We start from the raw sequence: 17761 nt of genomic DNA on the forward strand, positions 1-17761 counted from the left end.
AGAAATTCACTGAGGGCAAGAAATATGGTTTCTCAGACTGTATATCCCTAACAACTACAGTAATGTTTTTCAGATAATGACGACTTATTATTAATAGCTAAATTAATAAAATGTGAAAAAGTTTATAAAATTTGTCCTATCTTTTCCTTCAGATTTAATTTTTTAAGTAATAATGGAGTTTTAAATTTTCCATTACTACTTTAAAACCATAATTATAGAGATACATTATGTCAAATGCTTTATACAATCAGTCATAACATTTACAGAGATGAAAATAGACACACTGATTTAAGAGAGATTGAATTTCTCTTCTCAAAGAGTTAATTTTTTATACACATTCAAATTTGGGGGGCATGACTGGCTTGAAGATTGATGTTCATTATTCAAACCACTTGTAAAAGATATTTTGCAAGATTTCCATTTGGAAAAATGATTATGTTTTTAACAAAGTACCCAATATTAATCCCCTCAAATCATTTGAAGGTTATGAAACACATAGAACAAAATTCTTTTTTAGATGAAATAAAATGAGAGTAATTCTTGGATGCTTTTTCTCAAAGTACTTCTAACATGTGCTATTGTATTTTATACAAATGAATAAATTGAAGAACAGTAACTGACTAATGAAATTAACATCCTGATCAATATTTTGTATTTTAAAGGTATAACACAGTGTTATTTAAACTGATTTCTGATAGCAGAACATCACAATGCCTGCTAGCATGTCAGTCTAGAAGGGATTCACACCTGTCCGTGGGCCCAGACCAGCTACCTAACCTTGCTGACCTCATGACCCCATCCTTAAAATGGGCCTACAGACTATGTCCACGTCACAGGCTTTACCACACTGTCTCACACCAGTAACAAGGCTTCCCAGGTGGCTCGGCGGTAAAGAAGCTGCCTGCCAATGCAGGAGCTGCAGAGACACAGGTTCGATCCCTGGGTCAGGAAGATCCCCTGGGGAAAGAAATGGCAACCCACTCCAGCATTCTTGCCTGGTAAATCTCATGGACAGAGAAGCCGGGTGGGTTACAGTTCATGGGGTCACAAAGAGTCAGACACAACTGACTTACTGATCATATACACATGCAATAACACTAATCAATCCTCCCCGCTCCCAGCAAGGTAAGTTCTGACCTAGTAAATGCTTTTGCTGTTTCTACTACCTTTTATATCTAATGTACAAATATGAAAGAGAATGAAATATTTTTGGTGATAGATGAGTTCAGCCAATATACTTGAGAGCACTTTACAAATGACAAAATGTTATGTAAATATAACTAGAATAGACAATATAATAATTATCTGCATTTATAAGAATGTGTTTACCAGTTTGTAAATGCACTGAAATTTTGCTTTATAAAAATTAAGTATTCTCTTTGACTTTGTAACTGGAGAAGGAAATGGCAACCCACTCCAGTACTCTTGCCTGGAAAATCCCATGAACGGAGAAGCCTGGTAGGCTACAGTCCATGGGGTCGCAAAGAGTCGGATACGACTGAGCGATTTCACTTCACTTCACGTCACTTGACTTTGTAACGTTTTTCTTAAAAACATATATTCTTTGTTTTCTTTAATATGAATTCATACATATTTCAATTGTAATAAATGCCTCTTTGTATTCTTAAAGAGGTGTTGAAACACAAAAATGATTTCGCACCTGAGTTGTAACACGTCAGACAGATCCCTACGTGGTGAACCTGACTGCTATTGTCCTAGTTTATATGTTGGGGTTTCCTAAGAAAGGACTCTAGGAGCAACCTAGTACAGCATCAACTTCATACCCAGAGAAACGTGGATTTCAAATCCAGCTCTACTTATTAATCAGGTAAGTTATTTAACCTTTCTATGCCTAAAGTTTACCACCTGCAAAAATATCTAGCTCATGGATTATTGTCAGTCAACAACATTCAAAAACCAGCTATGTCAGAACCAGGCACCTTTAAGCAGAAGCAATCTCAGTGAATAAAGCAAAATCCCTGATTGTGTAGTTTATATTCTAAAGGGAGAAGCAGACAACAAAGAGGTAAACAAACAAACAAGGTGCTTTCAAACAGTGGTAAGGGCTAAGAGGAAAATAGAAGAAGCTGGAAAACTATATACGGAAAACTCTATCTGGAACACTTCACTGAGCACTTAACATTTCAACATGTCATCATATGGGAGAGAAGGATTCAAATAACAGGAGGAGTATGTGCAAAAGCCCTGGGATGAGAAAAAGGTTTACAGATGAGAAACAGAATGTAGGCCAGTGTGGGTGGATCAGAGATGGAGGTAGGGAAATGGGGGAAAGTAGTAGTGGGTGAAACTCAGATAATGAAGGTCTTTCTAGGTCATGACAAGGAATAGGAATTTTTAGTGCAATGGAAAGTTTTACATAAATGACTGATATGATTTGATTTACATTTTAAGATCACTGTAACTACTATATAGAAGATGGATTGTAGCGAGACTGGGGTAGAGGTAGGGTATTCAGTAATGAGCCTCTTCCGTAATCCATGTCATATCATGGTGCATTTGACAAGAGTGTCTGACAAGAGAACAAAAAAACTGATGGATTTTGGAAGTGGAACCAATAGAACCTGCTATTGTATTTAACAGAAGTGAACAAAAGGGAAGAGTCACATGTGACTCCTAAGGTTTTAAAAATATACTAACTGTAAATAGTTATTCTTTGAAGTGGGACAAAAATCTGTCTCTTAGGGAGTTTCCTGGCAGTTCAATGGTTAGGACTTGGTACTTCCACTGTCAAGGTTAAATCCCCGGTCAGGGAACTGAGATCCCATAAGTTGTGTGGCATGGTCCAAAAAAAAAAAATCTTTTTTTTTTTTAAGTCTGCCTCTTGCAGTTGCCATATATTAATTATAATCCTATTCCTGGGAACCTGTAAAGGAAATCCATTCACACCTTCAAATGTTGGGAGATAAGACTCTTTTTTCATTTGTCTAAATATTTCAAATGTTTTCAAACAGGGGAAGCACACTGACTGAAACCACCCATCCTGGCCAGGCACGATAATAACCATTTGCCTGAGTCATTTTACAACAGGAGGTCCTGGTAAGGAACATGGAACTAGTAAGCCACCACCAACCAGAAGAGTGTGGGAAAGGCAAAAAGGAGATGCCGCGTGTCCAACCACCTCCCAGCATCCTTCTCACTGGCATCCATCTTGGCTGAACAAGGCATGCACCACCAGGAAGGACTCTGAGTCAGAATGATTGGCTAAAGACAACCTGGAAACTAATCCCATCACCATAAAACCGCGAACCACATGACAGCGCAGTTCTGGTTTCCATTACCCTACTGCTCTCCACGTGGGCACCCTTTCCCAATAAAATCTCTTGCTTTGTCAGCACATGTGTCTCCTCAGACAATGCATTTCCAAATGTTAGACAAGAGCCCAGTTTTGGGCCCTGGAAGGGGTCCCCCTTCCTGCAACATCACCACATAAGTAAGGGAGGTTTAGATCTCTTTACTACCACAGACGCTCACTTCTGAATGCTTTTATTTTGATGATGTGTTTTTCCATGAAGCATATCCACCAACAAACAAAAAAAAAGATGCGGTTGACCCATCACTCATTGGAAAAGACCCTGATGCTGGGAAAGATTGAAGGCAGGAGGAGAAGAGGATGAAAGAGGATGAGATGGTTGGATGGCACCACCGACTCAATGGATGTGAGTTTGAGGAAGCTCCCAGAGACAATGAAGGACAGGGAAGCCTGGCATGCTGCAGTCCATGGGGTTGCATTGAGTTGGACATGACTTGGTGACTGAACAACAAAAACCCATCACAAAGCAGAATTTGCTTTTCACTTTTTCATCTTAGACAATAGCTTTTATTAATGTATTTTTCAGACATTTCGTAGTCACTGTCCCTCAAAATCTAGTAGATTAATACTTAGTGATGGTGTAAGCTAGGATAAAGTTAAGACTGTAAGAAAAGTATAAATGGTCAAATGGGGATGAGTTCAGATCTGAACCTGTAAGTCAGAAATGGCTTTAATGGAGAAATTTGAACAATAAAAATTTTTGAGTAATGGAAAAGATACTGACAAATGGCAATGGTGGAAACTGGAGAGAAAAAGAGACTTATTATGTGAGCAATCTCTGGGGCAGAATATCCAGTTCTCTGTGTGGGGGTGAGAAGCAGTGAGCAACAGGTCAAAAGAGGAGGCAGGGCTGTGCTGGCGAGGCCACAAATGTGGCAATGAGGAATCCATCCTTAGCTTATTGGACAGAGGGATGCTGCTGAAGGCTGAGGACTTTGTTGTTGATGTTTTTAAAACAACAGAATTTCACATCAAGATTATCCTGGTAGCATATTTTTTAAAAGTGAGGAAAGAACACAGCATGACTATGTGGTCCAGAAAGGAAGCAAAGAGGAGTCAAACTAGGCCATTATGGAGTAGGAGAAGGGGACAAAGAAGACGGATAGTTTCTTAACTGTTCAGTTGGAAACAACAAAGGGGGAAGTGGAAAGAAATATGCTTGCCATTTGCAGCGCCATGGATGGACCTAGAAATTATCATACTTAGTGAAGTGAGTCAGACAGGGAGAGACAAATATCATATGATATCACTTATATGTGAAATTCTAGAAAATGATGTAAATGAACTTCTTAACAAAACAGAAACAGACTCACAGACATAGAAAAAAAATTAATGGTTATCCCAACAGATCACAGAAGAAAACAAAAAGGAAATCAAAATATGCATAGAAACAAACGAAAACGAAAACACAACCCAAAACCTATGGGATTCAATTCAGTAAAAGCAGTGGTAAGAGGAAGGATCATAGCAATACAAGCTTACCTCAAGAAACAAGAAAAACATCAAATAAATAACCTAACTTTACACCTAAAGCAACTAGAAAAAGAAGAAATCAAGAATCCCAAACTTAGTAGAAGGAAAGAAATCACAAAAATCAGAGCAGAAATTAATGAAAAAAGAAACAAAGGAGACTATAGCAAAATCAACAAAACTAAAAGCTGGTTCTTTGAGAAGATTATAAAATAGGCAAACCATCAGCCAGATTCATCAAGAAAAAAGGGAGAAGAATCAAGTCAATAAAATTAGAAATTAAAATGGAGAAATCACGACAACACAGAAATACAAAGGATCATGAGACTACTATCAGCAACTATATGCCAATAAAATGGACAACTTGGAAGAAATGAACGAATTCTTAGAGAGGTATAACCTTCCAAAACTGAACCAGGAAAAAATAGAAAATTTTAGACCTACCACAAGCATGGAAATCAAAACTGTAATCAAAAATCTTCCAACAAACAAAAGTCCAGGACCAGATGGCTTCACAGGTGAATTCTATCAAAAATCTAGAGAAGAGCTAACACCTATCCTACTCAAACTCTTCCCAAAAAATGCAAAGGAAGGGAAACTCCCAAACTCATTCTATGAGGCCACCATCACCCTAATCCCAAAACCAGACAAACATGCCACAAAAAAAGAAAACTGCAGGCCAATTATCACTGAAGAACACAGATGCAAAAATCCTCAACAAAATTCTAGCAAACAGAATCCAACAACATATTAAAAAGATCATACATCATGACCAAGTGGGCTTTATCCCAGGGATGCAATGAGAACAGACTTTTGGACTCTGTGGGAGAAGCTGAGGGTGGGATGATTTGAGAGAATAGCATTGAAACATGTATATTACTATATGTGAAACACATGACCAGTCTAACTTCGAAGCATGAAAGAGGGTACTCAAAGCTGGTGCACTGGGACAACCCAGAGGGATGGGAAGGGGGTTGGTTCGGGACGGGGGGGACACTTGTACACCCATGGCTGATTCAAGTCAATGTATGGCAAAAGCCACTACAATATTGTAAAGTAATCAGCCTCCAATTAAAATAAATAAATTTTTTAAAATAAATAAAAATAATATATTTTAAAAAAGAAAACAAATTAATGGTTATAAAGGGGAAAAGTGGCAGGGGGCAGGGGGAGTGATAAACTAGGAGTTTGGGATTAACATATACACACTACTGCACATAAAACCTTAATAGATAACCAACAAGATTCTACTATATAGCACAAGGAACTTATATTCAATAAATTGCAATAACCCATAATGGAAAAGAACCTGAAAGAGTGTGTCTGTGTGTGCATGTGCACACACAAAGGTACGCACAACTGAACACTTGGCTGGGCACCTGAAACACTGCAAATCAAGTATATTTCAATTTAAAAAAACATGCTTTCACACAAAGATAAAACTGAGATTTTATAGCAAAGCATTCTTCCAAACCTACTTTGATTATTGACTTAAGATATTTTTTGGACTTCCTTTCACATGTGTCTCTATAGCATGCAAAAAGAGACTAAAATTTCCTGTTAAATCATGTAAGAGTAAAGGAAATGGTAGAAAATGAAGTCCTGGAACATAGAAATAAATTCTGTTCTTAGACTAATAGAGTTTCAGTGACTGTTCTAAACTTCCAAAGTTGTGCCACCCTGCTCTGCAAGAACTGGCCTGACTACACAGGGAACAACACCGGAATTGCAACTCAGATGGAAGATACAGCCTGGCACCCCACTTGTGGCTCGGAGCTCTTCATCTCTCAATTTGTAAGTGGTATGAACAGCATACCCTCCATGCCCCATGTTTTCCTCCGCTGTATTTGCTGAATATCAATGCTTAGGGTGGAAGAGAAGGAGACAAAAAGGAAGTGAAAAAAAAGTGGGGGGAGGAGAAAGAGGAAAGGGGAGAGAAGAATCAGGAAGACGAGGAGGATGGAGGGAGACTGCCTTAAAACATAAAACACAGAAATACACTTGACAGCAAAGACAAGGCAAAAAAAAATTCCTTTGTAAAAACAAATCATCATATTTCTTTGCTTTTCCTTTAGATTATCTTCCCAGCTGACTGGGTCAAAATGAAAATGCTTTTAATATTGTTTCATTACAATTTGAGATCTATTATTAAAAGACTCAGAAGTTACAGGAAAGCAAGAACAATAGAACCATTCTACCACCCAGCAATAACCTGTGTTAATACTTTATTTATATCCTGCTGGATGGACACTTTGCTGTGTGCATCTTTTCAAAACAAAATTTAGGTTCTCTTTTGTGTTTTTCATTTTTGACAGTACATAGGATAGCCTGGGCTTCACTGTGGCTCAGATGGTAAAGAATCGCCTACAATGCAAGAGACCTGGGTTTGACCCCTGAATCAGGAAGATCCCCTGGATAAGGGAATGGCAACTCACTCCAGTATTCTTGCCTGGAGAATTCCAGGGACAGAGGAGCCTGGTGAGCTACAGTCCATGGGGTCACAAAGAGTCGGACACGACTGAGAGACTAAGCCTTTCACTTTCATGATGGCCTCTTCCTTTTCTTCCTGAACAATTCTGTTCTAGGGCTTCCCTAGTGGCTCAGCTGGTAAAGAATCTGCCTGCAATATGGGAGACCTGGGTTCGATCCCTGGGTTGGGAAGATCCCCAAGAGAAGGGAAAGGCCATCCACTTCAGTATTCGGGCCTGGAGAAATTCACGGACTGTATAGTCCATGGGGCTGCAAAGAGTCAGACATAACTGAGCTACTTTCACACACACTTAAAACCTGGAGGCGGAGTAGAGCAAAGTCAAGTGCCAACGCTGGGCAAGGAGTGCATCAGGGGCTGAGGTGGTCCAGAATGTTCGAACCCAGAAAGGAGTGGAAAGCATGTGCCTAGGAGGCGCCCTGGAATGGAGAATCAGACTTAGGAAAGGAAGCTGGCCACACTGGTGGACAGCCTGGCATGGTGACAAAGGTGATAAGTGTATCCATGCTAACGAGCGACCCAGCACAGAGTCAGAGGCCACTGGCAAGAGAGCAATAGCCTGATGGGGGCTGTGGCAACCAGTGGGATGTGAGGAGGAAGCTTCCACAAGAAGGAGGCAGACGCCAAGCTGTCAGAGGACACAGCCTTGTGGGGTGTGGCCCCGCATGGGGTGCCCAGGCCCAAGTGGAGCGGGAAGAGAGTGTTTGCAAAGAAGGAGTCCCATTTGAAAGCAGTAAAATTTTAAACTGTGGAGAACTGGCATCCTTATAAGTTGAATTTTATAATCCAAAAATAGTATTTATTTATTAAATCTTATAAATTTAACAAAATTTAAATAAATCCATTGATTAAATTTAAATAAAATCCATTTGCTAAATTAAAAATTAAGTTAAAATCATTTATTAAAAATTCAAACAAATCATTTATTAAAATCTTTTATATCCTTCAAAATAGCAATATAATTTTATTCTCTCATGTTTCTTATTTTGCCTAAAATATTATTTTTATTGTTGTGACATATTTTTTCAAATGTATTCTCTCTTTGGGATATATAGAAGATCTACCAAGTTTAATACTTATTAATAATTTACAATCACCTAGATGAACTCTATTCATCTCTTCTCTAATAATTTTCAATTGATCCTCAGGTTATAACTCCTTTTGAATGTATTCAAATTAAAATTGGGCCACCATTACATTTTGTCAATATTAAATTACTTAAACCAAATTGCACACAGGGAGAAGAGACTAAAATATTTCAAGTGGTCATTAATTAGTTAAACCATTTATTCATTTATCAAATATTTACTGAGCACATTCTGTAACCCTGGCCAAGTTAACTGATCTAGATAATTCTGTTTCCCCAGCAGTAAAATGTAAATAAGCAATGAGCCTACCTAAGGATTAAATGAGATAATACATGTAAATTGCTTAGCATGGCAAATGTGTACGCTGACAAATGTCAGCAGTGATGATGACCACAATAATGAAATACACTATAAGCTGCCCTTTCCAATGCCTGCAATGCCTGCAGAACCATCATTAGCTGAGAAGAATGATTCAGCTCCTGTTTGTTTTCTGAAGTCCAGTCCAGTCTATATTTCTTTTCCCTCCTCCTTTCTGCCATCTAGAACAGTCCAAATTTACTTCAAAAAAAAAAAAAGGAGAGAATTCTGAAAAATACTTTCTAGAATGCACTAACCTTCCCTTAAATGTTATTCTCTGGCATTCCATTTTATCTGTAATTTCTGAAGCCTCCTATGGATAATAGAGGCTCAAATAAATATGGATAAATTTCACACAAAATTTAGAAAACTAAAAATCCCTCAAGAAGTCCTCCTGCCACATGCAGATATTAATATATTAGGCTACTTAACAGACAATTCCATAATAAAATCTCAGATAACAAAAACAAATTCATTTGTGCAATATTCTACTGAGCTATATTAAAGCACTGTATAAAATAGTAACTTAAGGTTAGAAATATAATAATTTAAAAATAAGTATTTTAAAAATATTTAAAATGAAAAAAAAAATATTTAAAATGAAGACATTTAATTATTATACTCTCCTCTCTAAAAGGATGCAATGTTCAGAATCGTTTGCTCATCTCTGCTCTTACCTTTATAGAAGTCACACAAGCTGCTTTATACTGCCTATTAGACAAAAGCCTGACTTCTTTTACATAATGTGAAGTAAGTAAAATCTGACACTCCAACTTACCCACTTCAGCCAAAGTTCTGATACAGGACTCCACTGAGGCTTTCTGGGCCGGATTTGGCCAGGTGCAATTATAAATTCTGAAGGCAGACTGGAGCAGCTGAATAAAAACTGGCTGATGTGTCTGAAAACAGAAAGAGGTAAACAGGTCATCAAACCATTAACCCTCCTGATAATCTATTCATTATCAAAACAGGCCCATCAAAATAAAATACAATCTTGTCTTTTAAGTTTCAGTGCTATTTAATGAATATCGCATTCAACAGTTATTTATTATGTACTCATCTCATGACAAGAACCACATTAGACATGGTAGAAAATTCATTATTTTACCTATATTCTTAATCTGGAAAATATGACCTTTCTTGAAGCCAATGATATGAATTTAAGTATACTTTTATAATTCCTGGTTTATTTTTAAGTATAATCAGAACATGGATTAGAAAATGGCAACCCACACCAGTATTCTTGCCTGGAAAATTACATGGACAGAGTAGCCTATTGGGCACAGTTCATGGGGTCACAGAGAGTCAGACATGACCGAGCAACCAAGCACGCATAAACAGAACAGGGGCTTTGGGCTTATTTGTTTGTTTCACTGATTGTATGCTTAGGTCTCATATGATGAGCAAGTAGAGGAGACAGAAATTTTGACCTACAAAAACAATTCTACATGATTTTAACAGTTCAAAAGTTTTCTCTAAAAAGGTATAACTGAAATAGTATTTTTATAAGAGCAATATACAATCACTGTAGAATATTTGGCAACCAAACAAATGAAAATCACCAATAATCCTAACAAGTAAAGATAATTGGTATCAATGTTTTTAAGGGAATTACTTACTGAGTTTTTCTATGTATATATGCACATATATTCTTTATACACACAAACCTGAAGGGCACTATAATGCAATTCTGTGGCCTATTTCACTTTATATTACTTTGTGATGATTTCCCTTAGTCATCATTTTTTCTTTTAAACCATGACTTTTAATTGCGATATAATAAGCCGTCTATGGATACACCACAATTTATTTAGCTAATCTCCTGCTTGAGGACATTTGAGGTTGACATCAAATTTTAAGTATTTGTAAATGAAAGTGAAAGTGTCAGTCACTCAGTCGTGTCTGACTCTTTGCGACCCCATGGACTGTACACCACCAGGCTCCTCCATCCATGAAATTCTCCAGATAAGAATAATGTAGTGGGTTGCTATTTCCTTTTCCAGGGAATTTTCCCAAACCATAGATGGAACCCAGGTCTCCCACACTGCAGGTATTTTCTTTTCCATTTGAGCCAACAAAGTAGTTAATTTCCTGCTGTGGACATTTAAAGTTGACATTAATTTTTAAGTATTATAAATATTTCAGTGAAAATCTTAGTATATAAATCCATGCTAATTCTTTCAGGATTTACTAAGTGGAATTATTGAGTTAAAATGTCTATCCATTTAAGGAATCATACCACTTTGACACATAGGAAACAGTCAATCTACAGTTGTGAAAGTTCCTATTTTGCTTACAGAGAGCAAAAAGAATGCAGCTTGAAGTTTCATTTATTGAAAATAAAGATTGGGAAACTCAGAAAGGGGCCTAACAGTGAATACTATGAAAGAAGACTGATCTTTAGAAGGGTAGAAAAGAACTTTCTGGCCATATTAAATTTTTTTCCATTCAAATAAGGTACAGAAATTCTGTGTGACAGGATGCTTTTTACTTTTTGGTTATGTTACCTGGAGGCTGGTACTGTTGTCTGAAAAGGGTGAATTAAAGAAGCCGCTCACAATGTTCATTATTGACTCGGTAACACACTTCTCCAAAAAGGTGTCTGCATGCTTCCTGTCTGTGGTTGTGTTGCAAACCTGGAACGAGAAGCCAAACAACTCAGTGCGTTCCATCACATCTTTGATTTACAACTCAATATTGGAAGCTTCAAAAAAATATTCCTGCCTAAAATCCATTCCAAGTTTATCATTCAGTAGTGGCTTTGCCTTTAAGTTTGGCCCAGAGTTCTTTCACAGACCGCTGCCCCTTCTTCCTGACCTGCTTCTCTCTCCTCCTGTACACAGCCTTCTCCCTCCATCCTCAAGCCTGGCTTTGCTGGAAAATACTTTTCCACTTGATGTGAGGAACATAAAAAGGAAACAGCCATTGTAAGTACAAGAAAGTGGTGAAGGTGATTACTGATGGCTCACATCTCTATACATTTTCACCTCTAATAAGTGGCCCATATAGGAGGATGCGAACACAGAAAATACCTGAAGAGGAAAACAGAAATATAAGCAAAGGGCAAACCCTTGCCAGCAATTTTGACTTGTTCGTCCACAGATTATCTGGTAAGCTCAGAGGATCTGTGCTCGCGCCTTCCTCTCTGAGTTGGCTAAACGAGAAGAGACGATTCTAGAGCAAAGGGAACATCAACAAAGACCGCGGGCTCTGACCTTCAAGTGGGAGTAAATGAGGCCAAAGTTGGTTATCCTGCTAAACAAACTGTAAATTTCCAAGCATGTCAGAGTAGACAAATTGCAAAAGCTAAGATACACAATTGAAACCAAATGAAAGAGTTGGGTGGTAGGAAAAAAAAATGGAGTTAAAAAAATAAAAAGAAGTGAGCAAGGCAACATAGGGTGTGAGAAAAAACTCAAAGACTGGGCAGAGAGAGAGAGAACATTTAAATATTCACAAGATTACAATGGATCAGTATAGTGGCCAGATGTTCTTAGACAATTCCGAATTTTTACATAATTTATTCTTTTCAATAAGGTGATTAATCAAAAGAGTAAGAAAACGTAATTTAATCAGATATTCCTTTAAAACCCTGCACACAAGTAAAATCACCAAAGAGAAAAACTCCCTTCTCAAACTGTGTGTCCCAGTGATTTGTTTTGGAAAATAAGCATCCACTGAAAGGAGAGAGAAGAAAGGGCACAGGGTTTGTTTTGCTAAGTCACTTTCCCTCCAGTCAGGGCATCTCACCTTTTACCATCTATTAAATGACACCTGCCTGACAGGGGTGTTATCAGAACTAAAAGGTTTTCAGCGTGTTCCCAGGTAGCTTAGTGATAAAGAAATTGCCTGCCAATGCAGGAGACACAAGAGACACAGGTTTGATCCCTAGGTTGGGAAGATCCCTTGGAGGAGGAAATGGCAACCTACTCCAGTATTCTTGCCTGAAGAATCCCATGGACAGAGGAGCCTGGTTGGCCACAGTCCATGGGGTCCCAGGGTCAAACACAATCGAGCACACACACACAATCTCATAGCTATGTAGGGAATGACACAATTAATGGCAATAAATTATGCTGTTATGTCATCTTTTAGTTATTGTTTTAGCACATAATGCAATGCCTGATAAATACAAAATGATCAATAAATGTTTATGAAATGAATGACCAATTAATTTTTTAAATGAAAGAATAACAGAGAATAACAAAGGATTCATTTTATCTTAGGTTAACTAAGGGTTAGATTCTATTTGTGGAACATCTAACCTTGGATTAAAATTTAATGTGATCACTGAACTAATATAAAATTGATTTTCCCATGATGGATATAAAGTAGGATTTATTTCATTTAATATCTTTAGAGCACTGGCTCTTACAGTGATTTTTTTCTGATATACAGGATAAAAATACATTAAATTTGGGTAGGTGGCTAAAAATTCCACCATAACCAGCCCAAGGATGCTTCTTCCTCATCAAGGAAGAACAGCTGACATTTCACCAATTGAATGGGGTATTTGGAGCTACCATAGAATCACATTGCATTATCTGCATCTGAACATTTGCTAAAGAATCCCCCAGATTTGCTTTAGTCTGTGGACAAATTTAAAGGAATCTACTTCTAGATGAAGGCTTTCCTCAAAATCCTGGTTGTGGAAATTCTAGGTTTACACAACTGTGTGGAACCTATTTCTCAATTTATTTGGACAAGAAATTCACATAAATCGTTCAAGATACTTTTTCTGCCACAGATGAATAACTTTTTCACCTCTAGAGCCTGCATCTTACACTGTGACATTAAGGGCGGGGAGTCTCTTTCCCATAAAGATTAGAAATAGCTCAAATAAAATCACATCACATTAAATTAATTTCATGTATAACACATGTGTTTTTAAAGTTTCTGTTTGCAGACATTATTCATATACTATTATTTCCTATCAAATATTCCTATGTACGATCAATATCTAAACACTTATTTCAAAAGGCTATTCTATAGATTCCACTCTAATGCACCATTATGCTTTAATCTGTTTTTGGAGTGAGTTGAAGTGTGTTAATTGCTCAGTTGTGTCTGACCCCATGACAATAGCAGGACCCTGCTAGGCTCCTCTGTCCATAGAATTCTCCAGGCAAGAATACTAGAGTGTGTAGAAATTCCCTTCTCCAGGGGATCTTCCCAACCCAAGGATCAAACCCAGGCATCTTGCATTGCAGGCATATTCTTTACTGTCTGAGCCACCAGGGAAGCCCAATCAGAGTTTAAATCTCTCCCCAAATCTCTGGTATGTATCATTATTTTTTTAATATTTTAATTTAATTCTATAAGAATGATTCTCGATTTGTAATGTGCTTTACACTGGAAAAAAAAGTCCACCTCTGTTATCCTTTCCAAGAAAAAAATCCATCTTTTGAAATATCTGTCCTCATCTACTTTCAGATGAATTTTACCTCATATCAGTCAAATTTCATGGACTATCACTTAGGGACATTAACTATTAAATAAAAACTATTAGACCAGGAGTTAGAACAGTGGACCAAAAAAAAAGAAAAGTCTATACTCTATTAGAACTCTAATTCTAATCAAGAGCTACACCACAAATAAGTTAACAAACATATAAGTGGTAAAAATAGAGAAAACAAATAGGCTCCTGAGAAAAATAAAGAGCAAGCAGTACAGGCAATGCAGCAAGAGGGGTAGGTATAGGGGAGGGTTACTATTTTATCTATTTATAAATCGCTTGGAGAATGTCTCTGTATAAGGCCACATTTTAACAAAGAACTGAGGAAATAGCCATGGAAGTTTCTGGGGGAAGAGCAAGTAAAAATCTGTCTCCACAGACAGACACACAGTAGGCATTTAAAACTGTTGGCTGAACAAATTAATATTAAGTGTAATTTCTAGATATAATTATTTCTGAAACTTCTCCTCTTTTATATATGATGTCCCTTCTCTCTTGTGCTCTAAAAGTGATTGATATCTTTCAAAGATGACAAAGTGAGCTAAATAAGTTATCATATATATGCTGCAGCAGCCCTGTCCCTAGGACTGTCTGCAATGATAGAAAACTATATCTGGCATGTTCAAGATAGTAACCACTAGGCATGTGCTTACTGAGCACTTGAAATGGATTTTTTTTCTATTTTGTTAAGTTTTTATTGAATTTGTTACAATATTGCTTCTGTTTTATGTTTTTTGACTTTCGGGCCACAAGGCATGTGGGATCTCAACTCCCTAACCAGGGATCAAACCTGCACCCCCTGTATTGGAAGGCTCAGTTCTGACCACTAGACTGCCAGAAAAATCTCTTTTATTCTATTTTATCTAGCTAAAATTAAAATTTAAATGTGGCAAATTATTAACCTATCAGATAGGGCAGCTCATACCAGTAACATACCTTTGATCATACAGACCAAGGAATACAAATCTTAAAGTCATTTTTCATTCCTCCATAGGCAGTAAAAATGTTTTTGTAAATATCTCAGGTAATATCTCATATTTATTTTAATTTGCATTCTTTTATTTATGAGGCCAAAACTTTTTCAAACATTTGCTTTTTATATTTCCTTTTTATGTGAGTCATCTGTGCCTATACTCAATTGGCTTTCTTAGAATTTTAAATTCATTTTTAAAAAAGACAACATATATTGATGTTAAGATAGCAAATGTAGGAACCCTGTAACAAAATAGAAAAACACAAAATGGAAAACAAAAATTATCCACAATTCTAAAATCCGGACAAAACCATGGTTAACATCTCAGAATCTTTTCTTCTAATCTTCTTGCTCTGCCCTATATATTTTACATAATTGAAATAATCCTGGATAATCAGCTTTTTATTCTCCTTCTTATACTCATTACTCAATCATTAGCATTCTCGTATCATTAAAAATCTTCAAAAAATAGTCACAGTGACACTATATCTTCAATCTTGCAGATATATCATAATTTGTTGAACCCTTTCCCTATTAATTAAATATGTAAATTATTTCCTACTGTATTTTATTATAAAAGTATGTTGAACTTTCTTGACCATAAGTCCTTGCTATCATTGTTAATTATTTCCTGAGGACAGATTCTTGGAAGGTAAATTACTTGACACATTAAAAAGATATGAAGGGTTTTTTTTATGTACTACAAAAATGTTTTTCCAAAAGATGGCATAAATTTACTCTCATCAGCAAGAAATGTGAACCAATATTTAGTATTATCCTTTTATCTTTTTATTTTTATACTTTGATAGTTATAAATTAGATCTTATTTTCCTTTGTATTTTTTTAAGTTATTAATAGTTGACTATTTTTTCAGGGATTTACTTGTATGTAACCCAGGAAATGCCTGGATTAGGCCCATTTTATCATTAGATTACTCGTATTTTTCTTATCACTACATATATATGTTTTCTGTGTAAAGGTTATGAGCCATTTTCTAATGTAGGGTAACTTTTTTATTTTTATGTTCTTTTATTTTTATGATGTTGATATATATATATATGTGTGTGTATATATATGCATATATATATGTTTTACATTTTCAAATAGGGAAATGCTTTTTTCATAGCTAATTTTGTCTACTGTATTTATGCTTAGAAATAACACTCTCATCCAAAGACAGATAAATATACACCTACACATCCAACCATTTTTATTGTTTCACATTTATCTATTGCAATTTATACAATTATATGATGTAAGGACAGGAACTAAGTTCATTTCATCCCAAATAGCCAGGTCTCCAAATGTCATTTTGATTTAGTTCAAATCAACAATTTTTATTGAATGCCCTTATTCTATGCCTTATTCTATTCTGGGTACCTGGGATCTATCAGTGAACAACAAAATATATAAAAATCACTAGCCTGATGAAGTTTATTATTACTAATTTAATAATCCAGGGGTAGGCAAACTACCATGGGTCAAATCTAGCCATATCTATTCATTTACATTTGTCTATGGCTCCTTTCCCTTCAGTAATTATTATAAGAGTTGTGATAGGAGCCTGAAAAGCTAAAATATTAACTATCCCTCTCTTGACAAAAAAAAGTTTGCTAATCACTGAAAATTACCCATCGCTTCCCTACTAATAGGTGATTAGTTATTATATCATAAATCTTACATAAATAAAAATCATTTTCTGGCTATTTATTCCATTCAGTTGATATGCCCATTTAATTCTGTGCTAAAACCACATTTTTTTCAGATTCACTTTTTAAGTATTTTCAACTTCATATGACATTTATTTATTCATTCCACAAAAATTGGGAGGTCCCTGGCAGTCTAGTGGTCAGCACTTGATGCTGTCATCGCCCTGGCCCGGGTTCAGTCCCTGGTTGAGGAACTGGGATTCCCCAAGATACGCAGTGCAGTCTAAATAAATAATAACACAAATACCGAATATCTGTTATGTATAAGACGCTGTTCCAGGTCAGATACGCAGCAGTGAACCATACAAAATCTCTGTCCTTCTTGTGTTGAAGCAGAAACAAACACAAATACATTAAAAAAAAATCAGGTAAGGATAAGTTGTATAAAGAAAAATGAAGCAGTACTTCCCCAGTGGACCAGTGGTTGAGAATGTGCCTGCCAATACAGAGGACATGGGTCGATCCCTGGTCCAGAAAGATCCCACGTGCCACGGAGCAACCAAACCCAAGAGCGGCAACTACTGAAGCCCCAGCACGTAGAGCTAATGCTCGGCAATAAGAGATGCCAGCACAATGAGAAGTCTGTGAACCAAAAGGAAGAGTAACCTGCACTTGCCGCAACTAGAGAAAGGCCACTTGCAGCAACAAAGATCCAGTGCAGCCAAAAATACATAGATAAAATTTTTAAAAAGAAAAATTAAGCTCAAGAAGAGGGTACAGAAGGAAGAGATTGTTACTTAACATCAGGAAGTCATCCAAAGCCTCTCTGAAGACTTTAAGTAGGGGAGGGACCTCAAAGAAGTCATGAGGATGGAGGGTACCTGGAGATGAGTACATCCCAGGCAGATGCAGAGATGCTGAGAAGGGAGTGAGTTTGCCATATGTGAGGA

The 17761-nt window shown here is 36.7% G+C and overlaps 1 protein-coding gene across 3 annotated transcripts in view; it reads right to left on the reverse strand.

The window, feature by feature from the left end:
* Positions 1-17761, reverse strand: part of ITPR2 (inositol 1,4,5-trisphosphate receptor type 2) — a 563379-nt gene that overhangs the window by 273795 nt on the left and 271823 nt on the right. For all 3 annotated transcript variants that reach the window (XM_043881798.1, XM_043881799.1, XM_043881800.1), the window contains 2 exons: positions 11242-11370; positions 9513-9633 (listed from right to left, as the gene is read on the reverse strand). In XM_043881798.1, the coding sequence (XP_043737733.1) occupies positions 9513-9633; positions 11242-11370 (250 nt within the window). The remainder of the gene's footprint in view (positions 1-9512; positions 9634-11241; positions 11371-17761) is intronic.

Source organism: Cervus elaphus, chromosome 22 (genome assembly GCF_910594005.1).
Source record: "Cervus elaphus chromosome 22, mCerEla1.1, whole genome shotgun sequence".
NCBI lineage: Eukaryota > Metazoa > Chordata > Mammalia > Artiodactyla > Cervidae > Cervus > Cervus elaphus.